We start from the raw sequence: 26,888 nt of genomic DNA on the forward strand, positions 1-26,888 counted from the left end.
GATAATGTCCCGTAGTTCAGTGCTTTCCTAAAACAGGCGTCAGCCACTTACTATCAAAAGAGGCATTTTTAGTCATGAAAAAGAGCCACAATAATTAAGGTACAACCCTAGTCTAAACTGATAGATATAAGATATTTTGTATACATTTGTATGGCCCAGTCTTTGCAGAGAGAGAAATGCCTTAATTTGTTTTTTAACTATCTCAGTTTTGTTTTTGAAGTCTAAGAATAGATGATTTAAATTCTATAATCTATTTGGTTACACTTTATTTGAAGGTATCTACATAAGAGTGACATGACACTGTCATGAACATGTCATAAAACATTATAAACAAGTCATAAATGTTTATGACATAATGCTTCTTGTAGTAAGTGTCATTCAGTTTTTGTCATGACAAGTTATAGTTATGGTTATGGTTATGGTTCATGTGTCAGGACAGTGTCATGTCACTTATGTAGATACCTTCAAGTAAAGTGTTACCATCTATTTAATAGATTAAGTATATTGAAATGTTATTTCAATTGAGAATGTAAGAATCACTTTAGGCCTACAACAATAATAAAAACTAAAATGTATAATTCTTTTGTCAAAGCCACAGGAAGCCACTGGAGAGGGGCTGAAGAGCCACAGGTTGCAGACCCCTGCCCTAAGCCATAAAACCAACCCACAATGGGGAGACCTTGTGCCGTCAGTTGTTGTCGTTTGTGGCACTGTGTAGTGAAGGCCAATAAGAAACCGTTACAAAATGGTTTCTCCAGCAGACAGCTGGGACAATCAGGTTACTCTAACATTCTAACCCGATTATGGAAACCAGATTCCTCATGTCAGACAAATCAAGTAGAGATCTTTTCTAAAATTTGATTTTGTGTGAAATATCTGTCTACTGCAGGAAACACTGTGCAGGAAAACACAAAAGAGAGAACTTGATACTCATAAGACTGTAACTTAAGAAGACACCCACTTGATTTGACTGCCGAAGCCTCTTTCTTGCTTTTTTTTAGAAGTAAAAGGTCCCATGACATGGTGCTCTTTGGATGCTTTTATATAGGCCTTAGTGGTCTCTTTCCCAAAATTCCACCTTGGTGCAGAATTACAGCCACTAGAGCCAGTCCCACAATGAGCTTTCCTTAGTATGTGTCATTTCTGTGTCTATAGCTATTGAGGAGGAGTGGGGGTCAAGGTGGAGGGTGGGGGTGTGGCCTTGACCAACTGCCACTTTGCTCGTTTGAAAGCCATGATGTCTCTCTCTCTCATGGGTGGGCCAAATTCTCTGGGCGGGCAAAGCAGAGAAAGGGGAGGTAACCTTGCTCCTTATGACCTCATAAGGAGAAGATTCCTGATTGGCCCATCTGAGCTTTCATTTTCTCAAAGGCAGAGCAGGATACCCAGGGCTCGGTTTACACCTATCACCATTTCTAGCCACTGGGGGACCATAGGCAGGCTGGGGGAATGCATATTAATGTTAAAAAACCTCAAGTTAAATTTTCATGCCATGGGACCTTTAAGATAAATCTTTGAATCTACAAAACAACAATTTTGTCCATCAGTTACATAGAAATCACTTAAGGGATTTGCCCTTGGGCATCATTAATTTAGATGAGAGCAGCCTTTCAATAGTATTTTAAAACAATAGTTTAAAACATCTGAAACGTTTAAGCTCCATCAACTGTCACTGCCAAATAATTGTCTTTAAAATGCCTTTTAAAATGCTTTAAGTATAATATGTTGGTACATCACTGTCCAGATTGCACCCAAATCTTCAAACAAATATTTGTTGTAATGTATCCCTCCCAAAAACGTGCTGTATGGGTTGTCGCCTCATGTGAAACAATGAATATTTGCTCCCATTTATGTATGCATGTCAAACAAAATGTAACTGAACTTCAAAACATTATAAAGTTCTGTCTTTTATTTAAGCATTTAAAACCACAGATAAACTGAAGTGCAGAATACCATCTACAGTATGCTTCATGACTTTAAAAATGCACTAAAACTGAAGTGACAGAAAAGGCTTACAAACTAAGAAAAACGTACAAAATATACAGGAGTACTAATAAGTTGAATTGTAAACAGCCTAAAATAGGCACATAAAGGATTTAAATGCCATGAGAGAAAGCATATGTACAACATATTGGAACAGTGTGTGTAGAGAGATATTTGTCTTCAGTCCTTTATTACAATGTCTTTAGATACCATCCATGTAGAGACTACAACTGTTAAAAAAAAGGTGTGACTGTGCTTCCCTTTGAGTGTTTCTTTAAAACCATATAAACTATCCAACAGCTTAAGCTAAAAAATGGAAAAAAAGTGCTGCTAGTATTTATTTAAAAAAACAAAACAAAAAACACTAAGCAAAGAAAAAAAATATCTAAGGTGAGACAAGGCCAAGGCATTGTGAGTTAAAACCATATAATCTGTTGATTTAAGATATCTAGGATAGAAGATCATGTTATCTTTTGTTGCAGATTCCTCTTGAATAGTTCTTTTATGTGCCATTTCAACAGCTACGCATCCGTCTGATCCAGGTGGAGTCTCTTCAGGGTTTACCATCGGTCTGGCAGAGGCGTGTCTGCAGCTCGACGACCAAGCGCCTCATCACGCCTCCTAACTGATCGTGGATCTGAACGAGCTGCCGCGGGGAGCAGCGGCTGAGTTCAACGTGCGTCATCCGGTCGGTCAGGGCCTCCACGTCCGACAGCAGCTCTTCAGGGTGCGGCTGCCCTCCAGGTCTCTGTTCTCCGGCCGGTGGGTCAGATGTCTGATCCCCGAGGCCGTCTAGCTCCGGCCTCCCAGCTGCGAGAACGGGCTCGTCCACCAGTGCTGTTGCTGCAGACAGACAGATGACGGTGTTTAGAAACTTAAGTATAGACCGAATCGCCATGATGACGCGCTAACACAAACATCACTTTGCGTTTCCCCAACCACAGACACAAACGGCAGTACAACTGAATTGCAGAGATGTGTGAAATTGGTGTTTATTTTTGTCGTCATTTTCAGCATTAACTGTAACATTTAAAGATATATAGTTAAACACGGAGGTCCGACCTATCTGACTTTCCTGCTTAAACGTGCATTTTAGATGAATGAGATTAGAGTATATCCAGTCATTCCTGTTTGCTCAGTGCCGTTAGATTGTATGTACGGGATGCAAGAGTTTTCCACTTGGAAGTTATATTGGAACAAACATTGTGATTGGGTCTACTCTATAAGTTCAACATTTTGAGAAATACTTACCGGTGGAGAGTTAGATAAGAAGACCAATACCACTGATATGTCTATACAGGAAATATAAAGTACAGAATGGAGACGGTCAGCTTAGCATAAAAGGTTGGAAACTGTTGTGACCGCTGAACAGAGCAGGGTCAACTGTTACCAGTCTTTATGCTAAGCTAAGCTGACTGGCTGGTTGCATAACATACAGATATTAGTGTGGTATAGGTCTTCTCATCCAGTTATCTGCAAGAAAGCAAATTAGCTTCTCAAAATGTCAAACTATTCCAACAAATTCATGGGTGAAATGTAAGTCTGAAAATAAATGTATTTGTCGCATTATAAAACCCCCGTGGCACCGAACCAGTTTTTACACACCTAGTGTCTCTCCTGAGGTCTTATCCTCCTCATCCAGGTTTTGAGGACCACTGGTCTCCAGTTCAGAGGTCGTCATCTCCATTTCATCCAAACTCTTCAACTCATCGCCACCTCGTCCTTTACGCTGAAAGAGAATTGTTCAGATGTCAAATACAAGAACAACTTCACAATTATATGTTTTTGTAAAATTGAGGTTAAATATTTGTGTTTGTGCTGTGTGATCTCAATGCTGTTCCAGCCCTCTATCCCCTGGCGTACCTGTTGTTCATAGTTTTTAAGTGCCTTTTTGACATTTGAGATCTTGGGGGAGCGAATTGGCAAAGTCTTGATTTCACTGGGAGTGAGAGCACTGAGGTCACCGACAGTTTTGATGTTTCTGGCTCGAACAAGCTGCCCAAAACCACGAGACCTATGAGGAGAATAAAGAGCATTAACAAATAAATGCACCTCCTAAGACAATAGATCAATATTTTACCCAATACGAAACATTTTCCTTTGTTCAACCCTGTTCTGTACTTACCACATGTTGGAGGATATCTGAGGCAGCACGGCTTCTACAGGTGTGGAGCAGCCAACCAGGGCCGGGTAGATACAGTCTTTGGAGACTGGAGGCCGCTGCTCTTGGCTCATTTCGGAAATCTGGGGAGAAAAAGGGTCGCATCTACCATTAGGACTAAAAGCCTTTAACTGTCAACAAAAAGCTGCCCCAATCAATATTTCTAAATAAAAACGGAATCAAATGAAAGTGTGTATGGTGAAGTGTTGTTTGCATGAATGCACCCACAGAGAACTCTATGAAGCCACCCACTTACTATACTGGGTTTACAGCACATCAAAGTTGCAATCAAGTTGCATTGTGGGTAGGCACCAGGTTTTGACAAGGAATAAGAATGTGTGCTATGCTTAGAATGGTAATCATCGCATGTTGATGTTTAGCTGCTATAATGTTTACCATCAACACAAAGTACAACGGAGGCTGGTGGGGGTGTAATTAGTTCTGCTGGTATTTGGTCATAAACCAAACTATTGGACAAACAAAAAGGTTTAAACTGTTGACGGAAGGATAACCGGATGAAAGACCGTCACCAAAGTCATTGGGTTCATTAGAACGGCTGTACAAAAATTCACGGTCATCCATCCAATAGTTAAAATATTTCAGTCTGGACCGAAGCGATCGACAGACGGACATTGCCATCCCTAGAGCCTTAATACTGGACTTGTGGAGAGAAACTCCACAATGAATGTAAATGTTGCTCCGTGTCTCCTGGCTGTGTAAAAAGGCTATTCTTTGTGTGTTCTTTGCTAAGACATGTCTGTGTGTCCATCAGCTTGTTTGGTGTCTTCTGCCCTTAAGTTAAGCCCTTAACGCACCCCCAAAGAAAATGGTGACAATAATGAATGCTACAATTTTGCATACCAGGCATTTCTTGGAGCTCTTGTAACCTGGACTGTGCAGATTTCTGGGACTCAGAATCAGCAGACCCTTTGTTGGAGTAGTGACGTACTAGAATAGGGAGCAGAAAGGGCGTCAAGTTAGATCAAAGCAGATTATTCGCTGAAGAAAAGGTTTGGTTCGTGTGAATCAGAAACAAGGCAATGAAGAACAATGCTGGCCTCATTCATACCTTAGGCTGTGGTATGGCGCTAACTTTGGATCTTCTGGGGGAGCTGGTTCTGATAGCAGGGCTGCGACGATCGATGTCGTCTGCCATTTCCTGACGTTGGATTGGATCAGCAAAAGACACACGCCTGGACTGCAAAGTTGAAATAAAGATTATTATTATAGTGGACTTATGTATTTGAGATGCATTTTGACATTTTACAAGTGCTTTGTCACATACTTTGACAAGAGGAGAGGGACTCTCCTCTTCTAGTGGTCTCTTCAGGCCCTTCTTAAGAATACTGGTCGATGGGGAGGCTGAAGGAGACCAGGTTCCTCGGTTCCTGCCACTGCTGGGGCTTTGGCCGCCTTCCGCCCCCATTAAAGCCTCCAGATCTTTCTGCTTCGCCGGAGAATCCAGGAAAACATCGTTTGTCGATTCTGATAACACTGAAGCATTGCAAACACCATCCTGTGCAGCGTCCAAATTTGCGGCTACATCGTTCTCAGTGTTGGCGGTCTGAGTTTCCTCTTCATCCTGACGGTCCACAATCTGAGTGTTACCGTCTTTATCGCTCTCCTGTAGAGGTGTGATGTCCTCACCGGCACTAGCCTCTGAGTGCTGGTGTGTTGATTCGCCTTGTTCGCTGGAGGCAGACGGTTTCTTGTCCTTTGAAAAATGATCAATGACATTTGGACACTCCATCTGGTTCTGTCCCAAAGTGGTACTGTGAATGTCTTCAGCTGTATCCTCCACTGGAACAACTGGGTGTTCTTTGTTTGAATTTAAATCATCTTCTTGTTTTTCTGTAACATTGTCAACCGGCTCAGACACTTCTACATCATTCTCCTGTGAAGACTCTGAGGCCTGGAGTTTCTCTACGTTCTCCTGAGAAGACTCTGAGGTCTGCAGTTTCTCTACATTCTCCTGAGAAGACTCTGAGGCCTGCAGTTTCTCTACATTCTCCTGAGAAGACTCTGAGGCCTGCAGTTTCTCTACATTCTCCTGAGAAGACTCTGAGGCCTGCAGTTTCTCTACGTTCTCCTGAGAAGACTCTGAGGCCTGCAGTTTCTCTGGTGTCTCATCAGGGGGCGCCACTGTGTCCACAGCAGATAACACAGACACAGGGTCACAGGGCAACTCTTGCCGAGTTGGTTCTGTACTGATCGCAACTGATTCAATCATTTCAGCGGACGGCACGTCCTTAGCGTCAGCTTCCTGTGAGGAAGCATTATCGATGTTCGACTCCTTTTGAGTTTGCTCGTTGTGAGGTGACACACCGAGCGATTCACTATTCTTTGTGTTGTCCGTTTCAGCTTTCTCTACAACAGCATCAACCTCCACCTTCATTGGAGATTCTGCATTACTTTGCCCCTTAACGTTGTGTGTAACCTGAAGTAATTCAGAACACTGCGAATCTTGAGATTCCTGGGAATCCTCTAAATCAGATTTAGCTTCTACGCTTTGTGAATCACTTACTATAACTATATCGTTATTAATTTTGTTTCCGGATTCAAGGGTGAGAGGACTTGGAAGAGATGCTCGAGGTTTTCGTCCTCTCTTTTTGGGAATTGGGGGACTTTCTTTGGCCTCGGAGGATTCAGACTCGGAAGACTCTTTACTGGCTAACACCTGAGAAGATCTTCTTCGTGGGTATTTGCCCCTGCCTCGGGAAGAATTTATGGATCCTGCACTATCTAATGACTGAGAACTCTCTGGGGTTGAGCTAGGACTTGACTTTGACTGCTCCTCTTGTACCTTGCTCCTTCTGGTCCTACCTCCAATGCTGGCCTCTGACTGACCGACAGCTGACAATGCTAGCTGAGAATTGGACCTAGTCTGCCTTTCTAATGAATTCTTATTTTCACTTTTATCTTCAGACTCCGCAGCCTTGCTTCTTCTGGATCTACGCCGAGGCTGGCTGTCAGAGGACGAGGGTGTGATCCCTTGAGAGTCCTCTTGACTCAGGTTGTCATCTGTGATTTCACTTGTCTTGAGTTTGTCTTTTACCTCAGAGTCATTCACCAACTTGTTTGTGGTGCTTGTTCCATCTTGGGATTCTTTATTAGTTGTAGAAGTAGTGACTATCTGAGAATCTCTCTTTTCCTTGTTGGTCTTTTCTATAAGTTCTTGGGATTGGTCACCAATTTGAGGAGAAGTAGTAACAGTTTGAGAATCTTTCCTTGGCTTATCACCATCTTTTTCAGTCTGTTCCACAATCTCAAACTCTTGGGATTTGCCACCAGTTTGAGGGGAAGGAGTGATCATTTGAGAATCTCTCTTTGGCTTATCAGCATCCTTTTCTGCCAGTTCTACAATCTTAAGCTCATGTGGGTCAGTTTGGAGGGACTCTTCTTTTTCAGGCAAAACCTTTTTCTTCATTCCACCCTCCTCCTTGATTTCCAATGATGCTTTGCTCTGCCGTCTTTGTCTACCCTGTGACTGGCTTTCAAAATCAGACTGCGAGTCAGTTTGGCTGGACTCATCCTCTCTGGTGCATCTCCTTTTGGGTTCAGGTTTATCAAGGAAGTTCTCAGAATTTCTGAACAGTTTCATCTTCTTGGGTGCTCTACCCTGAGAGTTGGTTTGGCTTGACTCCCTCTTGTCCCTCTGGGCCCTCGTTCGTAATCTGTCTCTGCCACTGTCCTCTTCAGCAGCCTGCTTACCTCTTGTGTTTGGTCTGTTTTGCATTGAGCTCAGCTTTGGAGAATCACTTTTGGATTCCTCTCCGGAACGTCTCCTTTTCAACGGCGTGTATTTCTCTTCCCGTTCCTCGGGGTCCTCTCCAGGCAGCAGAGGTCGGACCCTGTAGCGTCCTGAGCGTCTGGGTTCACCTGGAGAAGTCCCAGAAGAGTGAGAATCATCCAGAGTCGGTTCAGATTCCTCGTCCTGGCTTGAAGGTTTCATTTCCTCCGATAAGGAAGCCACTTTTGTACCTTCTTTGTCCTCCACTTCAGTCTGGGTGTCAGGGATAACGTCTTTGTCCTCTGTTGGGTCACTGGGCAGTCTCTCAATCAGCCTTACTGGCCCACTTTTCGTCCCAGAGTCTTTTGGCCTTACAGGGGACTCAAGAGCATTGTTCACAGGACACTGCGAGTCCGTCTTTCCTGTCCTGGAGGACTGGGAATCCTGAGAAATAGAACCAGTCGATGTCAGGGAGGCCTGAGAGAAAGACTTCTTGTTGATCTTAGAGCATTCTTGGCTATTTGAGGTCTTTAGGAGACCTGTGAATGTGGACGCACTGCTGGGACTGGCAGGTTTTCCCTCAGCATACTTCTCCAGGGTGATAAAGGACTGACGGCGACTGTTGGGTTTCTGGGGAGTCCCCGATACCAAATCTGAAGAACTAGAGATGTTAGGACTTGTGCCTTCTTTAGACTGCATGTCCAAGTCTTCTGCTTTATCATCACTCTCAACATAATCCTCTATAGAAACATCTGCTGACTCAGGTATCACCTCTTCCGGTTTGTGGTTTTCTGGTATGTTCTCTACTGCTTTTGGGCCGGTAAAGTCTTGAGTGTCTTCTATTAGAATTTCAGTGTCCTCTTTTTCCACATCTTCCTGAGGAACCTGAAAGAAACCAAATGCAAGTAAGTAAATCTAAGTGTGAATTTGTAGAAAATCACAGACGTGTACTGATTTAAATGTTTCATTGCTCCAAAAATCGTCAAGTCATTTGAAACAAGAATATTCTGAGTCTTTCCCTAAACCTTAACAGTAACCTAATTTCAGATCTGTGTGAGAAAGGGCACACCATAAAAGATAATGTGCTAAAGCTTTAATAGGTTTAAGAAGTGCGTGTACTAATTAAAATAATTCCAAAGCAAAACAATAATGTTCGTGACTCATCGTTTTTATGCACTGTGGGAGCTACTGTGATTCATTATAAAATTGTGTAACGTAACAACAACCCCCCTCTGATCAGAATGCCTCCTGGATGCCTCATGGGGAGGTATCCAGGGCAAGTCCAACTGTGAGGAGAATCTGGAGCAGATCCAGAACATACTGTAGAGATTTCACATCTGGCCTGGGACAGCTCAAGATCCCCCAGGAAGAGCTGGAGGGTGTTTGGGGAGAAAGACATGTAGACTTTGCCTGCTGCCACCCAACACAAGTAAGCACTGGAAATTGATAGAAGGATTTTTTAAGTAGGTTTTTTAAAGTATGTTGATATGTGAGCTGGGATCAAGCAAGTCTACAGTTTATTTTTTTGACTAAGTCAATTAAGTGTGCTGACCAATGCACAATCCTGCTACTGTCTTAATTAACGCTCCAAATGATTTCTGTAGTAACAGTGTTAAATTCATTAATGGTAAAAACTGAGACCCAAAATACACATGGGCTGTGTCGGTGTTGCAAATGCAAAGTAACGATGTACAAGGAGTTTTTGTTTTGTTCATTCTCACTTTAGCAGAATGAAAAACAGGACAAAAACAGCCCCCAGTAGAGTCTTTCCTGGCAGTGTTGATTTTTGTTTTTCCAATGATTGGGATGTGTGTTTCATTACCTTGCCAGGAGCCTCTTTGGTAACCTTGTCAGCTTGTTCAGTTGCCAGTTTGTCCCTGTGGGAAAAACATGGTTTATTACGTTACTGTTGTGTTTTTATGAGAGGGATTTATCTTGATTCTGGTAGCAGATGCTCTGAACTTACAAAGAGTCTTCTTGGCTCTGTGTGTACTGAGTGAAAGCTGTTGTATCCAGAGAAGCATCAAGGTTGTTGTACATGGCAGGGATGTCAACCCTGTGCACCAAAGAAAACATTATCTCTACACAAGACTGACAACATGGACACTTCCATTGTATTTTTTAAACGCCACTGATGGACAGTCAAGAGGACAAATCTGACCTTTTAGTCCTCTTCACTTCCTTCTGGTGCTCCGTCAGAACTCGCTCCTTCGTCTCAGGAGGAATGAAGACAAAGTCGATGGAGGCCTCTTCCTCCAAAACTCCTCTGCGGGGAGGCTTGGGAGAGCCAAAGTCCAGCTTTGTCTGTTGAAAGGAACACAATTGTGCAATGTTGGGATGATGAGCACTAAAAAAAAACAAAACAAGTCTCAGCACAATAACTTGTCTCGCACGGTCACAAAACATTTTCTCTTCTTACAGAATAGGAGACTTCTCATTTTTCCAAAATCTACATCTTACATTTAGTTTTTTTAGTATGTAAAAAATATATTTCTACCTCCAATACATGCCTAAACATTGTCTTTGTAATGATTTGATCTTGATAAATCTGTTTCTATCACAGACCATCAGGCATCAATATAATGATATACAATATAATGAGCAACATATTTAGTAGTACAGCAGCAGGCTGGAACAACCGATGAAATCACAAAAAAAAAAAAACACCTCAGAAGATGGCACGTTAACTAATCTAAATACATACGTGATAGGATGACCAATCACCCCATCTCATAGTATGCATGCATGTTAACTTGTGGAAGTATTTAGGGCATTTTTTAGGTTAGTAGATATGTTTTGTCTTCTTGAGAGTACAGTAGAGTTGGCAGGATATATGTGGGGGAGAAAGATGCAACAAAAGCCTCAAACTTGAAACCGAGACACTGCTACCACATGTCAGCACCTTAAACAGCTAGGCCACTTGGTTACCTGGTGTGGTTAGAGTCTAAACTTACAGAAACCGGTTTAGAGGTTTTCCCAGTGCTCCTGTCCTTCAGCTCAGCAGCCTTTCCCAGCAGTGAGTCCCTCTTCCCCACAGATGAAACTGGCATCCCACTGAGATTGGTCTCCAACTGGGAACTCTCGCTCTTCAGACACAAACAAGATCAGCCACAAATGACAATAAGAACAGAGAGCGCAGTGAATATAGATGAAATTACAACACTAAAAAGGTAAAAGCAACTCACTGAATACGGTCCACTGAGGTCATCAGAAACACAGACAACCTCAAAGCCGGGAAGAATGATCGGGGTCTTCTGCTTCACTTGGCTCAATATTGGTCTGTGTAAGGAAATTGGGAACATTGATAAGATTGGGCCACCTGGATGGATCCAATTACTTGTATTGTTTGTTCCTGTCATAAAACAAACTTTTCTATTGTTGCATTACTGTACATACATACATACATACATACATACATACATACATACATACATACATACATACATACATACATACATACATACATACATACATACATACATACATACATACATACATACATACATACATACATACATACATACATACATACATACATACATACATACATACATACATACATACTTTAATCATGGTTTCTTTTGAAAACCAAAAAGTTTTTTAATTTTGTCTGTTCATTCAAACCAAAAAAACTGCCATAACCTTAGGGCTGGACAATATATCGATATTATATTGGCATCGATATGAGGTTAGATATCTTAAATTTTGGATATCGTGATATGACACAAGTGTTTTCCTGGTTTTAAAGGCTGCATTACAGTAAAGTGATGTATTTTTCTGAACTCACCAGCTGTTTTTTTATTTGCCTTTACAGACTTAATCATTAATCAACATTATTGGTGATTCAATTTAAAAACTCTCATTGTGTTAATATTTTGTGAAAGCACCAATTGTCAACCCTACAAAATCGCCGTAATAATCGGCATCGATTCATTTAGTAAAAAATACCGTGATATCTGATTTTCTCCGTATCGCCCAGCCCTTCATAACCTCCAGAAAAAGATTAATTTGTGGGAACTATTTTCCTGATGATGGCACAGTTGCACACACCATAATTTTTATATGCATCATATTTTGATAGCTTAATGTGAGGATGAATGATTTTAAATTTAAAAACACCTTAAATTAAATGTCCCATGATAAAAATTACGAGCCAAAGATCCAATCTGTTTTGCATCTTTTCTTAAATGTTGATCTCTATCCAAATCAATACAAATTTGGCCTTTTCCTCCGAGTCAAAATGGGACTACAGCATTAAATGTGACCTGAAGATGTTCACCTGATCTCATCGGGGTACGTGAGAGTGGCTGAGTTGCCGAAAGTGGAGTTCCAGAATTGAGCGACAGAGGTGCGGAGATGCTTGTTCTTGTGAGGAAACGACACGCAAAGCAAAGGGCAAAGTAGAGCCAGGAGTTCGTCGTCGTACGGCAGAGTAGAGCGGGTCTGAAGGCAGCCGAGAATCTCACAGAGAAGCTTCTCCAGCTGAAAAAAACACAAGACTGTTATAACTTCAAATGTTTAAAAATATGTTCAACTGTAACTGTAACCATTTGACAAAGATCCCACCTTTCCCAGAAGCTGTGAGAAGAATTTGGGCGGCTCACTGGCTGCTTGTTTGTAGAAGAGGGTGAGAGGTTGAATCAGCGAACTCAGAGCTTCTTTGACAGTGTTGGCGAGAGAGAGGTTGGTGAAGAGAGCAGACAGGATGGAGACCAGGGCCAGTCCTGTGGCGTCAGAGGAAGCCTCAGGGCCCTCCAGATAAACCTCTAGACACTGTACCAGTAAGGACTGGAAGGTGGACAGATTCCCCAGGACCTTATTCCTCTTTTTCATCCAGTTTACTGGAGTGTGAGGAGCTGGAAGAAACAGAGTGAATACAGATTAAATTATCCATTTAATCCAAGTGTGAAGATTGAAATAAGGTTAGTTTGAGTTCTCTTACACTTCAGCTTCTGCTGAAATTGTGGCGTGTACGGCGAGAAGTCCACACACTCAACAATGACTTGGAGGATGCTTGCAACGGCATGCAATGTTGAAGGAACCTGCAGAGATAAGACGGCATCAATATGTCAGGGTTGTTTTCAAAACAAATAATTTTAACACTTAAAATAAAACTTTTGAGAAATCAAAAAGCTTTTTAATTTAGGCTTTTTTTTGGTTATACCAAAGAAAGAAACATAACCTCCAGATGAAGATTTATTTGTGGGATACATTTCGCTGATGATGGAAAAGTAGCAGCCACCATCATTTATGGGTTATTTTGAAAACTCTTTAATGAATGGACTTTTTCTAGCAGTAGTAATCGTACAAAACATAATCTTTGTTTAGATGTTACATATCACATCACGGTTATCGTTGCTTTAACGTGATGGCAGTTTTCCTCTCCTCTACTCACCATTAGGGCATCTCTGTCTATTGCAGCCGCCATCTTTGCACAGAGCTCCTCGCAGCAGATGTTCTCCTCAGCTGTGACCACCAGCGCAGAGCAGCGGGCGAACACTTTGTACAGTTTGGACCACGAAGAAAGCATCGACTTCTGGGGCGCCTGGACAAAATACATGGGTCAGAATCGGGCCCTTTGGTTGAAGTGAAAACAGGATTTTCGACCAATGCTTCATGGTTTCAAAAATGGCAAACAATGGTTAAAAGTAGGATAGTCATGTAGGCAAGATAAAAAAAAAATATTAAGAGACCTGCTGTAGTGGTGTGCCATTTAGTAGGTGTGTGATGGGGAACAACAAGGCAGAGTGCATGGCACTGAAGTTGTGCTCCAGAGCGTCACCTTGGTTGACTTCATTAGACTGTTAAAAATAAAAAAAAAAAAAAAAAAATAAAAAGTAGTGATTGAAAATGTTAAGTTCATTGATTGCACACATCACTCTGCAGTTAATAGCTTTTCCGATGATCACAAACCTAACGTTGCAATAATTGCTGCTCGGTGGTAAAACTTCTTTTCATAACTCAAGTATCAGTTGCTGCTAACGGGTCGTTTTACAAATACTGATCTATTAACAAAATGCCTCGAATGACCATTAAACCCAACTAGACGATCAGCTTGAGCAAGACTAAAATCCAAACTAAAACTTATAATGTATAAATTAGATTTTGTCCTCCACTTCCTGCTGACACAGCCAAGCTAACTTTCAGAGCACTCCCCTACTAGGAACCTGTTAAATATAACACGACACGGGTCTTCAATCCCTTGGATTCTCTGCCTACCTGTGTGATGGTGTCGGTAAGGGGGCTGACCATCACGCTCCACATCCTCCACAGCTGCTCCTTGTTCTGCACAGACCCAGCGCTGCGTCTGATGGCACCCAGCACCGCCTCCCCAAACGCCAGAGGGGAAGTGGGGCCTGACAGACCGCAGCCCACCAGCGTTTGAAGGCAGTGAAAAAACCTGTAGACGGAAAGCGATCGAGCAACACTCGTATGGGTTGTGACGTAATATACATAGTTTGCAACACATTCATGGACCCAAATAACTCCAATGCACAAAACATATGAAAAATGTTGTATATAGCTTAAAGATGTATTTAAGTGAGTTCTTTTTTTGGGCTAGGAGAATATCCAATTGTTTAAATCAATATAACTAAAAAACAGACCTGTATTGGTGGAGTAACTCAAACTAATCCTGCAGTTTACATTTGCAGTGCCAGAGGGCTCCAAACCATTCTCTCTGACAAAACTACCACAGTTCAATCATGTTTTAGTACTGTATATTAAACATTACTCAAGTAATTATAAAAAACAAACAAAAAAAACACAATGGGTCATGACATCCAAAAGTGCTTGCCCATTTAGCTTCTGCACTAAATTATGACAATCAAGTTTCAGTCGTGAGGGGAAAAAACTGACTAAATACCTGGGAAATTTGCTTTGGTGTAGAGAGAGCACAGATTCAACTGATGTAAATAAATAACATTAGACCCACCTCTCGTCCTCTATGTAGGCTGAGAGCACGTTGCCGTTGTAGAGGAGAAGAATGAGGAACAGAGCTGGCGTTCCCTGAGGAATGAAATACAAATGTTAATCAATTCTCTTTATGAGCATTCCCATGACTACTGAATATGAATATGTGCTTAACAGAGGAGAAAGAATCACTCACATTCAGCACATCCATCTTGCCCACTTGATAGGAAGCAGAGCCAAGAACTCTCTGGGGAATACCTTTCACCGTGGCCTCAAACAGAATCTGGAGGTGAAAGATTCAACAGTTAAAATGGTAAGTCTTAAGAAGGTCAATGAAAACATCAAAGAAAATATGAAAATTAAAATGAGGTGCGACAGATGTTACGGTCTGTGCCGAGGCTTCGAACAGTTTGTCGAGAAATCCCAGATCACTGGAATAGGAAGTGGTTCGAATCTACACGGTTTTATTACACATCCATGATCTACACGAGCACATTCACTGCCCTCTGCCCGGTAAACCACAGGCATTTTCCAGTTTTAGAATGCCAATATTGCCCCTCCTGCTATTATTATATTATGACCAAAAGGATTGATTTACACACGTTTCATAGCTGCATTCCTCTCAAGGAAATCCTTTTATTATTATACAGTTATGTTAGTTACAGTACACCACCAGAAGACACATATTGATATAAATGGAAATAAAAAAATTGATATTGTTATTACTGGCGCAAAATACAGTCAAAAACCCTCTCTGACACAGTATCACAGATCATCTCTGATATGTCAGCTTGTTTTACACTCTTTGACCACCAGGTGGTATTGTGAGCAAATGAAGCCTCATGAAATGAACACTTTTGTGAACCAATTTGCTGGAAAGCTTCAATGCCTTATGAGGCTTTATCTGGGCATCACTAGCGATATATATTGGAATGACTAATTGTGTTCTGTGTGTAACTACAGTGAGTGATGAGACTTGAAGGTTTTGGATCTCGGTCTTACCAGGACTTTGTCAGCAGGCAGAGCTTCTGAGGTGACGATGCTCTGCAGAGCCTGAAGAATCAGTGTCAAAACTTCACTGCCCTGACGATCCTTCTTACTGCCTACTGAGAGCCAGGGACAAAATCCATCTCAGAAACTCATCAGCAGAATGACTAATGCAAACAAAAACCTGGTCTTTTCTTGAGAGAAGGAAATGTGTCTAATTTAAGAGAAGAGGGTCATCATTGGGGACGGACCCCTCAGTGTTTTTTTCTCTTCATCGCAGTCCAGACCACGAGGATCTGACCGCTCCGACTTAAACTGATGTGACAGTGGGAGTGGGTCGGGCAGGAGACGAGGTCGAGGTCTCACTGGTCCTCCTCCCAAATGACAGAGCCCAGACCCAATCAGGGTGCTCTATGTGGAGCTTTGAGGCGGGAACCACAAGTTTAAGATCCCCACACTGCTGAGCAGCAGCCACAATGACCGATGAAATCGTTCTCTATTAAGACAATAAAGCAGTGGGAATGCCATGGACCAATGCAGTGTTTCCTTTACAGGCAGGTCCAAACCACCCCGCATGAAACGGAACTGACACAATGAGGCATATTTTCAGAACTATACTTTTTGAGTTTGTATATAGGCCAACTTTGATCTTGACACATAGGCTAAGCATTCTGTAGCAAATAACAATAAACCCACTATTAATTACATATCTTAATGCAGTGCACCTAAAATGTTCTCCGACATGCACTCAATGGGGGGGGGCAGAAATGTTGCCGTGGGGGGCCGCCACGGTCAAATCAACATAGAGGAAACACTGCAATGTTATTTGTCCCTTTGCTGGAATTTCCAAGTAATCAAAGTTTTCAGTTCTACAACCGAACATGTCTTATTGTGGTAATAAAAAGTCACAAGGCATGTCAAAAATAAACAAATAAAAGCCCTGCAAATGTCTTTAGCACACAGAAAGCTCTTTTGTAGTTCTCCACATATCAGAGTGTACTAAAGATGACTTAACATCCAAGTACTTACCAGACTCTATAGTTAGGTTGACAAACCGGACAAGGCTTGTCCATATGACAGCCAAAAGAGAATCTGTAGGAGAAGAAGAGACAGAACGTCAATGTTACGTGCGCTCCAGACAAAAGATGCCTAAGGCAGGTAATATAAGAACTTGCAATGGAATATACGGATGTCTATGCAGGTGATGAGCAGCAACCAGTAGCCCTACTTTTGAAACAAGGTTTGCATACTTATATGGGCATAGACATTTTAGTGGCTACGAGTAATCATCTTTCCTTTTCATTCCTCTGCAGTGTTAACACAGTTACATCGCGGTCAAGTAGCAGGTTCGTAATTTGGTCATGAACAGCAGAGTCTCTTGGCAGAAACTGCTGAAACTAATAGTCTTTCCAGTTAGACATTTTTGTTAGAAACTTCATCAACACGCCCATTTTGCTCGCTGTGAATTCTCTGAACAATGAGCCGCTCTATTCACACATGCGCTCAATCGATACACAGACGTTGTACGAAGAAGCTGGCCGGGTAAAGTCGGTTTAAAGTCCGGTCCAACTGATTCAGATTTGCGTTCTCACACAGAGCTCCTCTGGGTAATGTCTAGATAAGTTCAGGGTTGCAGTACATGTGTGAAAGGGGCTCAGTCATGCACTTACACAATCTTAAAACCACTTCGTACTAACTGATATTTTATTGTCCCACAGGTACCTTAAAACAACACTGCAGCTCCCTGCGTTATTTTAACAGAGTCCCGTTAAGAAATTAAGTTGCTACAGAAAGCCAACAACAACCACCAGGTTACGAAAGTGCATGTAAAAGCCCTTTTGATTCTTTTTAATCTGCCAACACTATTCCTCTTCATTATATTTTTTTAAATTCGATTAATATAAATTGTCAAGAACAGCAGTTTCCATATTTGTGAACTTGAGCATTTACACAAACATGGCCTCCTACAGTTTATATAGAGTTCTTGACAATATAAAACTTAAAATCAACGTTTTGCCAAATGCTGACAGGAGGAGGAAGAGGTGGAGAGGGTATTCCATTCTGTTTAGCTGCTTAACTATTAGAAACTACACAGCTGAGTCCAGTAGAGCTGTGGCGTTTACCTGGAGCGTCTTTGCCAATGTTGATGAATCCATCTCTGACGTTCGAGATGAGCACAGCAGCATGTTTAGTGAAAGCGGAAGCGCCGGAGAGGAGTGGGTGGTTCAAGGGCTCTGGAAAGAAAAGAGAGTGTGGCTTTATATGTTGCAATTAAACTGCCATTTTTTCATTCACCTACACATACACATTATGAAAAGGTTGAACAGCTGAAGGTAGCACAATTAGACTGAATTTCCATTTGTTTTCAGTTTATTGGTCAATTAATAGAAATTTTGCGTTTCTCCCGCCCATCTAATTTTCAGTCGACACAAATGCTGAAGTGGTGATTGCTAGGAAAATTGTTGGTGTGTTACGTTTCAGCAGAATGTTAAACTGCACTGCCTGCGTGCTCTTACAAACAAATAGAGGACCCACTGTATTCTATTCATGCCTCTAGTGGTGGTCAAAAACTTCACAAGGTACAATACAACCCTTCAGTTAAAAGCTCAAGTACACAAGAGCAACACAGTGTTTCCTCTATGTTGACTGGCAAGTGGCGGTCCGCCACGGTTAGATTTCTCCCGCCACGGTATCAGAAATATACATACAAAAAGCCGTCTATCAGCAGTGATTGTAAAGAGCACGTCGACGGAGAATAGTGCAGACACGCGCTTCACAACGCAAGTGGGCACGCGCGCCACTCGGAGAAAAGGGAGAAAGAAAAAAGAGATGGCATGTGTGCATTCTTGACAACTGTAAGTCGTTTAACTTATATTGTCAGTTCATTTAAGCCTGTATTAGTCTAGAGTTCTCGCACATTTTAGTTTCACCTTCACCTGCTAGCTAAATTGCACGTGGCTGTTGATTCAATACAACGCCCTTGATATCATATCATAGGCCTAGTAGGCTAAACCGTGATTATTTCATACATTCATGAAACATATTGGGGGAAATTCATTCAACATAATTCACAGCCAAATAACAATTAAAAGTATGTTATTTGAACATTTATAACCTAACCTAACCTGGCAGGCACTGCCTCCGATTTGGTGTCTGCTGCGGTGCGCAGCGCAGCTCGGACCGTGCGCCGCTGCCCTTTTTTTCCTCCATAAACGCCGCTCTCAGCTGTGTGCAATGATTCCAGCCAGTTGTAACATGTATAAAGTTATATGAACACGTAGACAGCTACCGTCTACGTGTAGGCCTACTGCGCCTTTCACAGAGCGAGCGCCCGGGGCTTTTCTTCTGATTCAGAACCATCCACGCCGTAGCCTACTTTACCGACTCTGGCTGTGCCTTCGGCCCATCGGTGATGCATTGCCCACACTTGTTACTCGAGACCGCTAGTTACGTTTCTCTGACAGAGGCTATGATTATTACTAAGCAACCAAGATGCATCTTCAACCACCAAAAGATTAAAAACAAAACCGCGAAAACCCGAGCGGTCAATATGACAGTGTATGGCCAAAATAGGTTCAAAGTGATTGTATTTTCTTTGCCTTTTGTGTAATTTAATGTACAGTATATAAAAAACTATTTAAAATGAAAATACAGACTCTTTTAGGAAAAGTCAGGTACCAGCAGGATTGTATTTTTTTTAGTAAGCAAAGTTATTAAACATATAAATTTCAAAACTGTCAAAATGACCGTCCTGGCCGTTCTAGTGTAACCCCGCCTTGGAGTTATTTTTCCAAAAGCCAAAAAAATGACTTGTGGACATCTCTGGTAGTAGGTAATGTGTGGCTCCGATTCTTACCAAGACTGAGGGGGAGTTTTTTCTTTGCTGCTGTGGCAAGAACCTCTGGTCCCAGAAAATAGTGAAGCAACATCTCCAGGCCCAGCAGCTGGATGGAGGGGAAGGTGGAGGGGATCTGGACGCTAGAGTTCAGGTTCATCCGAGACGTATTGGCAGGGTTGCTGAAGCTGTTCAAGACTGAAGTGCCTGCGATAGGAAAGGTGGAAAAAATACACAATGTCCTTGTTGACTCTGGTGCAACTTCAGTCTTTGTGTAAGATGGTGTAGAGCATCATAGACTGTAAGGGATTGAGAGGCCTGTGTAAACGTACTAGTCTTTGGTGTGCCAGGTGCAACAGCACCATTTTGACTGACAGTTCTAGAAGGGGTGACTGGAACTGAGGAGTCGGATCCAATAGTGCACTGTAGCAGAGGAACAGAAACCTGGAGAGAGACAAATACTATTTACACACAACACAATGTTTTACTCAGGATGAAACAAGTTAGTACATCATATCTAATGTTTTATATATCTTCATATCAAAAGAGAGGCAGCTGTCATGAGGCTAAATGGGAGACCTTTTAAAATCTTTTGAATTTAAAAACAATTTAACATCATAGAAAGAGAAAATAAATAAAAATAAAATTAAACTGATCAGTTAGTGAACTATTGGAAAATGCACATTTTGGGACTTTTGTTCTCGTCTACACAGGAGCCGTCTCATGGAACAGATACACTTTGATTTTTAGTCAATCCAGCTGTCCACAGGACACGTTTTACAAACGTAATTGCAACCATATTTTGGTTTAAGCTGCTGCTCTCTAGAGATTACACATCTTTTTTTATTGGGCAGCATGCTACTATACCTGCCTAACTTTCTTTGTGCTGCTCTCTGACTTTGCATTGACTAAGTGTGTCTAAATGAAGAAGTCTTCATATATGCATCAAAATAAAACTTAAGGCCCTGAACACCTACACAGGTGTTTAAAGTTAATGTGGCCGATTGGACCTTTTCCAGGACTGTGTGGGTGTGGTTAGACTGAGTGATTGACATCTTCCTGAGGCCACTGTTAAGTGTTGTTGCACCTGTTAGGGCGGGACAAATGACACCTTAAATCATCCTTATTGGTAGAAAGAATTTGTGACCTAATACGTTCCCACCTAAGCTCCGGCCCACCTTCAACCTGAAGAGAGTCTAATCAGCCAGAATAACTGAAAACACCCGTGTGGGTGTTCAGAGGCTTTAAGCGAAAAATCTAAATAGTTTCATGGTGAAAAAGTAAAGATAGACGAAGACTAAAGTTATTTTGTATGTATAGATTTGTTTCTGTATGTATTGTTTATTTCATATTAAGTTTAATAGGTTTGTTTATGTATGCACCATTCACCAAGGCATACTCCACATAAGTGTATAACGTATTGTGGCAATAAACCCTTTTCTGATTCAAATATAAAATCGAGTGCATGACACTGAGACTCCACCCCATGGTGACAGGGGACAGCAGCTCCTTGATAGAGTGTATAATTCCTTCATATTGTTTTTAAATCAGCACTACAGATAATGGACATAATGTGGGATCTACATCTTGTTTTTACTGGTGCAGACTGGATAGTACAGGTGATGAGGTGTCACAGTAGTCGTCCAATTCATCTACCAACCACTGTCGGGCTGGCTCAGGTTTGCCTTGGACCAGCTCATAGTTATGCGGTTATAGTTTTAGACTCCCTTTGACACACTGATCTCCTCTCTCTTTCTATCTGTGTGCATTCATGTTCCAGAAATGCTTGTTACCAACGAAATTGTTGGGAGTTTGTAAATTATAGAGTGCGGTCTAGACCTGCTCTATCTGTGAAGTGTCTTCAGATAACTATTGTTATGATTTGATACTATAAATAAAATTGAATTGAGAGAGAAAAGAGGGGCATGTCTAACCTGATCAAAAATGGGTGACAGGTTGGGACCGAGTTGGACCACCAGGTACCACCAGACCTCCACCTTGGTGAGCATCAGGGCCTCCGTCCTGACATTGATGGATGCGAGCGGCTGCATCAGGAGCTTCACACGTTTGGCACTGCATAGGATGGCTTCAGGATCGACATAAGAAATTAAAACTCAGCCACAGAGACTGTGCAAAGCTAAATCGAAGAGCTCAAAAACAGGATTAGTCTGAGGAAGTAAAAACTGGGACCAGAGAGTGGAGGCTCACCTGGATTGAGGGCAAAGTTATCTATGAGGCTCTTCCAGGCAATGAAGGCGATCTTCTTGATGGTGGGAGAAGAGCTGCGGAAACCAAGTTCCTCCAGATGCAGCAGAGAGTTGATGAAGGGACCTCCTCTGTGCAGCAACTGTGTAGGAAATAGGTTTCAATATGTCGGAGAACTGTCAAGACTTATGTTCATTTTAAGAATGTTCTCTCAACTAGCACTGAAATGATTAATTGATTGGTGGATTGACAGAAATAAATCTGCTAAATCTATTTTGCTAACAGAGGAGCTACTAAAATTGAAACCACAAAGTGTTTCGGATGCTCTATAAAGTTTATAGAGTTTAATGTGCCTCATTGTAAATTCACATTCCTTTATGGACATTCAGGATTTGTAGAAAGGACTGTTCTTTAGTCACACATTCATGTGCCAGTATCTCAGAGACAGAACACGGACACATATACACACACTTTACCTTCCCGAGCAGTTTCACAAATAAGGGCCAGAGCTTCAGGACATTGGTTTCATTCTTGGACATGAAAAGTTTCTGGAGCTCTGGGATCAGTTTCTGTAAAGACAAAATGAGGCACGCCAGCAGAGTTACTTATACTGCTCAATTCCTTTTCCCTCTTCGCAGGTGTTCTATACGTCAATACGGCATGCAGTAATGAAGCATGCACCTTGACTATTGATATATCCTAATTAATATCAACAATTTGAAAACCAAACTATACAAGATCTACTGTAGTAATTGATTATTACTATTAGTCCTTTTTTTCTGAAAAAAAATTCTGATTCCAGCTTCTTAAATGTGAATATTGTCTAGGTTTCTTCTATCCTCTGACAGTAAACTGAATATCTTTGAGATGTGGACAAAAGACATTTGAGCCCATCTTGGGCTTTGGAAAGCACTAATCGACATTTGTCACTATTTTCTTTTCATAGACCAAACTAATCCATTATTAGAGAAAATAAGCGACCTATTAAAATAATAATAATTGTTAGTTGCAGCCCCAATCTGCTGTTGTGTAATTATTGGGGCTGAATGTTTTCAGACATTTGGTGTAGCGCATTCAGTTACATCCCACAAAGTACAAACAGTAACACACTGAAACTACTGAAGCACTGTTAATGACACAGAGAGACACTCACTGAGGACATCATCGGCTCGATGATTCCAGCCACCTCCATCTGTTTTTCCAGGAGAAGAGGCATGCCCAACTCCATGGCTGCCGCGGCCCGTAGTCGCACCTTGGAGGCCGAGTGGACCACCAGCGGGATGACGAGCTTCGCCCACCGCAGCGCTCCTTCACCCATCTGGGCCGGCGCTTGCTCCAGCATCCTGTAAACACCAGGACAAATTAGAACCAACTCTTGCTATCGCAATCAATGTTCCAGTATTCATAACAATATACACATGTAATAGTATCTATGTAATAGAGGAAGAATGATCCGTAACCAATAACAATGTAAAACCATCAACCATGGAGGATCTGATTCATGTCCCGTTTGCTCATATAAATATTCCCATCCAGTAAAGCATTAACATGATTTGTTGTTCATTTACCTGATGACGACATTTAAGGCCTCATGTTCCATCACCACAGACTGGATGTCCTCTCTGCTACACACACTCTCCAGTGTTTCCAGTATAGACGACACCTGAGTGAGAGAAGCAACATGGATCAATACTGCAGCGCTGTGACACCTGTCACTCTTAAAAAACATATATAAAAAACATCACTGCCCCGTTTTCAATCATATCTACGTGGATTTAAACCTCTACTGATGCTCACTTTTTTGCCAACCACATCTGGAGGGAAGCTCTGTTTGGAAATGACCCATAATGCTCTGGTGCATGTGTTTTTATCTGCAGACTTCACCACCTGGGAGCTAAGTGCCGATAGTATTTCTGATGCAAAGGTTTCTGGAAAACAAGAAAAAGAGAGCTTTACCCTCTGCTGCAATTGCATTACTATAGAATCCACATGTGAAAAAATGATGATGTATAATAAAATATGTAAATTCATGTACCAGGCACTCCAGAGACAACGCGAGAATGGTACAAACAAAACCCTAAAGCTTGCAGGGCAGCTTGGCTCAGCTCTGCATTCGGACTAGTTATGTGAACCTGGAAACAACAGGAGGCAAGAACAGAATTAGGCATCATAGATATCAAGAACTTTAATATGGGAGATTTAGAGGTTCTCCAACTTTGTATGCGCAAAAGACTCACCAAGATGGCTTTACCCAAACGAGAAAAGTGCTTTTCAACTGCAGGGAGAAACTGCTGGCCTTCCTCTCCACTGAGCCGACTGGAAAGGAAAAAAACTAACGTTATTTTCTAACCAACAAATTCCAGTTGTAACTGAAGCAACACTGACACAGCACATGCTCTGACATATCCAGAGGATGGTCAAAGACGAGCACAGGGATCGTACTTGGCGATGGTGAGGTAGGCGTCCGTCTGCTCAGACTGTCCAGCAGCGCTGTCCTCCAGAGACTCCAGCAAGGGGAGAAGGCTGGAACTGCTCGGAGGCTCCGCCGACGCCATCATTATTACTCCCCTCCTCAAGGGCTTTACAAAACAGGGAGCGGATGAGAGGTAGTAGTCTTTGGGCACAAGTGGGTTAAGATTTATAAAAATAAATAAAAACTATGGTATCAGAATCAGATTTATTGCCAAAGTAAGTTTGGAATTTGCCTAGGTGTGTCTGGTGCATACAATAAACACATGCCAAGGGAACAAACAATCGAGCTAAGTACTGCAACAGTCAAGAACACATATAGAATATAAATATTACAATAAATATAAAAAAAGAGATGTGAAAGACCAAGCGTGTACAATAAAACTGCTTTAGAAAGGAAAAAGAAGGATGTACGGTTTTATGCAGGGTGTGCAAAAATATGAACCTGGATCACATGGTGCCGTGTTCTGTGCATAGATTGGTGTATTCCTAATGTAAGAAGAACTGATATATTTGTAAATAATATGTGACCTAGATTTGGTGATATTAATATAGTCAGTGGTTCGCTTGAGCTTTTTATACACACCATGGCCACACAGAGCTGCCATAATGAAAATGAATACACAGGCAGGCAGACAGATGCACATCACTTCTTACCTCAGTGAGATTTAAGCAGAGCTGCGTTCACCCTCCACTGTATCCAGATCTGTAAACACGAGATAAATGAAGAAGAAGAAAAAAGGTTACGCCTGAACAAATGTGTTGACACGTTTTGTGGATGCTACCGGAGGCCAGCAGTTAAATAGCAAGTTCCTCTCGGACACCCAGAGGAACCAAAACAAGTCTGTAAAGTGTGTCCTTTTGTAAACAACCCTACCGAACACACCTCTCACATTTCAGAAACGTTAACTACTCAGGGACCCGAGTCGTTGACCGCATCTTGCAAGACAGCACTAGCAAGCAGCCTGCTAACGTTAACTAGCTTTATGAAGTTAGCTAACGGGCTGAACGTTCGAGCCTGTAGCTAGCGAAGTTCCATGCGGAGAAAAGTGGACTAACAGCGGGGTGAAACCGCCTCACCTCCCGGCGCACTGGTCCTTCTTTGTTTTGACTTACTGACAAGCAAATAGACACAGCAACCGAACAAATATTTACACGTTTTTTGTTTTGTTTTTTTATAAACACAACACGCATACACACTCGCAGCTCACCTCGGGAGTTCAGGATGAAACGCAAGAAGCAGAAACGACACAGACACACCATCAAAACCACTTAAGGCCACCGGTCCAGTTCACTTAGTGGCGTTTGTAACTATGTTCTTTAGGTTTTATTTTCGTCAATATTTCTGGCTTCCTTCTTCCCTTGTGTGCTCTTCTTGCCCCGCGAAATTGCTGGCGCCAAACCACCACGCCGACGTACAAAATTACCTTTGACCCCGCATACGTCACGTCCGGCTCCGCCCATTTTATAAGTAAAACAGCAAGCTGAATACTACCATTAATAACAACAAGGCAATTCTAAGTGCTTTACAGAATACATCAAACACCAAACATAAATGAATAGGAATAGAAATACTCTGTTGCAAGTAAAACGCAAGTATTCAGAATTGTACATAACATAAGTATTCATTATGCAGACTGGCTCATTTTCAGTATAATATATTAACCTATATAATAATAATTATTGATGTATTATTGTGTCCATCACTTTATTGTTGCAGCAGGTAAAGGTGGAGTTTATTTGAAATACTTTCTATACTGCTGGGTAGTTTGTGAATTTCCTTCCAGGGATCAATAAAGTATCACAATCTATAATATTGCATATAACAGTTTATTTGTTGATTTCTTTTTGTATTATTAATCTGCAAAGTACCAAGTAACTCCAGCTGTCAGACAAATGCAGTGGAGTGAAAACTATTTGTCTGGAAGTGAAGTATGAAGTATCAGAAAATGACAATACTTAAGTAGGTACTGTACCTAAAACTTGTACAGTACTTGAGTAAATGTAAAGTAAATCTCCGCCATTGAGTGCAGATACAGTGAAGTATGAGATGTGATTTAATAGCCACAAAATGCTGAAGGGCCAACGGCAGCAGGTGGCTGACACTGAATAAGGTAAGATTTGAATTCTTATTCATAATCTGAGGAGATCTTATGCACTGGCACTTTTCCATTTATATGGTGCTTGTGATTAGCGCCATGACTAAAAATAGATAATTATTATTTTGTTGATTCATCTGATAATCATTTGGTCTACTAGTACAGTGCCTGTTCAAAATGTGCCTGTTATGGAACAGGGCTGATTGCTTGGCCTGTGGTAATGCTGCTTGTAGAATTCTTCAAATCCAAATTGTACCCCAAAATGACTTACAGAAGGACCCCAAAGCTCTTAACATGCAACTCCACTGTATAGCCTACTACTGACTTACAGTGCACTAAATGCTTGTTCTTGGGGAAATTACTGGAATTGTTGGGTCTTTGTAAATTATAGAGTGTGGTCTAGACCTACTCTATCTGTAAAGTGTCTTGAGATAACTATTGTTATGATTTGATACTATACATTTTTTTAATTTCATTGAATTACTTCTACATCAGAGGAAGACATTG

General features: G+C 41.6%; 1 protein-coding gene across 3 annotated transcripts; it reads right to left on the minus strand.

The window, feature by feature from the left end:
• Positions 1-1,889: 1,889 nt before the first annotated feature.
• On the minus strand, positions 1,890-25,703 carry rif1 (replication timing regulatory factor 1). 3 transcript variants are annotated; one of them, XM_039817810.1, is made up of 36 exons: positions 25,494-25,703; positions 24,940-24,988; positions 24,256-24,392; positions 24,051-24,129; positions 23,849-23,945; positions 23,611-23,741; positions 23,382-23,476; positions 22,967-23,156; positions 22,290-22,382; positions 21,817-21,955; positions 21,543-21,694; positions 19,941-20,052; positions 19,630-19,815; positions 17,897-18,007; positions 16,803-16,865; positions 15,789-15,889; positions 14,983-15,069; positions 14,809-14,882; positions 14,094-14,274; positions 13,568-13,675; positions 13,270-13,419; positions 12,817-12,916; positions 12,441-12,730; positions 12,154-12,356; positions 11,060-11,153; positions 10,829-10,960; positions 10,036-10,178; positions 9,841-9,930; positions 9,697-9,751; positions 5,430-8,759; positions 5,214-5,342; positions 5,006-5,092; positions 4,109-4,227; positions 3,847-3,997; positions 3,589-3,712; positions 1,890-2,826 (listed from the first exon to the last, which is right to left on the minus strand). In XM_039817810.1, the coding sequence occupies exons 3-36, from the start codon at positions 24,369-24,371 to the stop codon at positions 2,537-2,539; spliced, it is 7,602 nt and encodes a 2,533-aa protein (XP_039673744.1). In that variant the 5' UTR covers positions 24,372-24,392; positions 24,940-24,988; positions 25,494-25,703; the 3' UTR covers positions 1,890-2,536. The 3 variants fall into 3 exon arrangements, with proteins under 3 accessions (XP_039673744.1, XP_039673742.1, XP_039673743.1); XM_039817808.1 differs by having other exon boundaries at positions 15,789-15,892; XM_039817809.1 differs by having other exon boundaries at positions 15,789-15,892; positions 24,256-24,427.
• Positions 25,704-26,888: the final 1,185 nt, after the last annotated feature.

This window comes from Perca fluviatilis, chromosome 12, assembly GCF_010015445.1.
Source record: "Perca fluviatilis chromosome 12, GENO_Pfluv_1.0, whole genome shotgun sequence".
In the NCBI taxonomy this organism is placed as follows: domain Eukaryota; kingdom Metazoa; phylum Chordata; class Actinopteri; order Perciformes; family Percidae; genus Perca; species Perca fluviatilis.

Coding starts and splice junctions, on each gene's coding strand:
- rif1 (XM_039817808.1), bottom strand. CDS start 24,371: ATGATGGCGTCGGCGGAGCCTCCGAGCAGTTCCAGCCTTCTCCCCTTG. Junction 24,130..24,255: donor GCCTACCTCACCATCGCCAA/GTACGATCCCTG, acceptor TTTCCTTTCCAG/TCGGCTCAGTGGAGAGGAAG. Junction 21,956..22,289: donor TTGTGAAACTGCTCGGGAAG/GTAAAGTGTGTG, acceptor TTTCCTACACAG/TTGCTGCACAGAGGAGGTCC.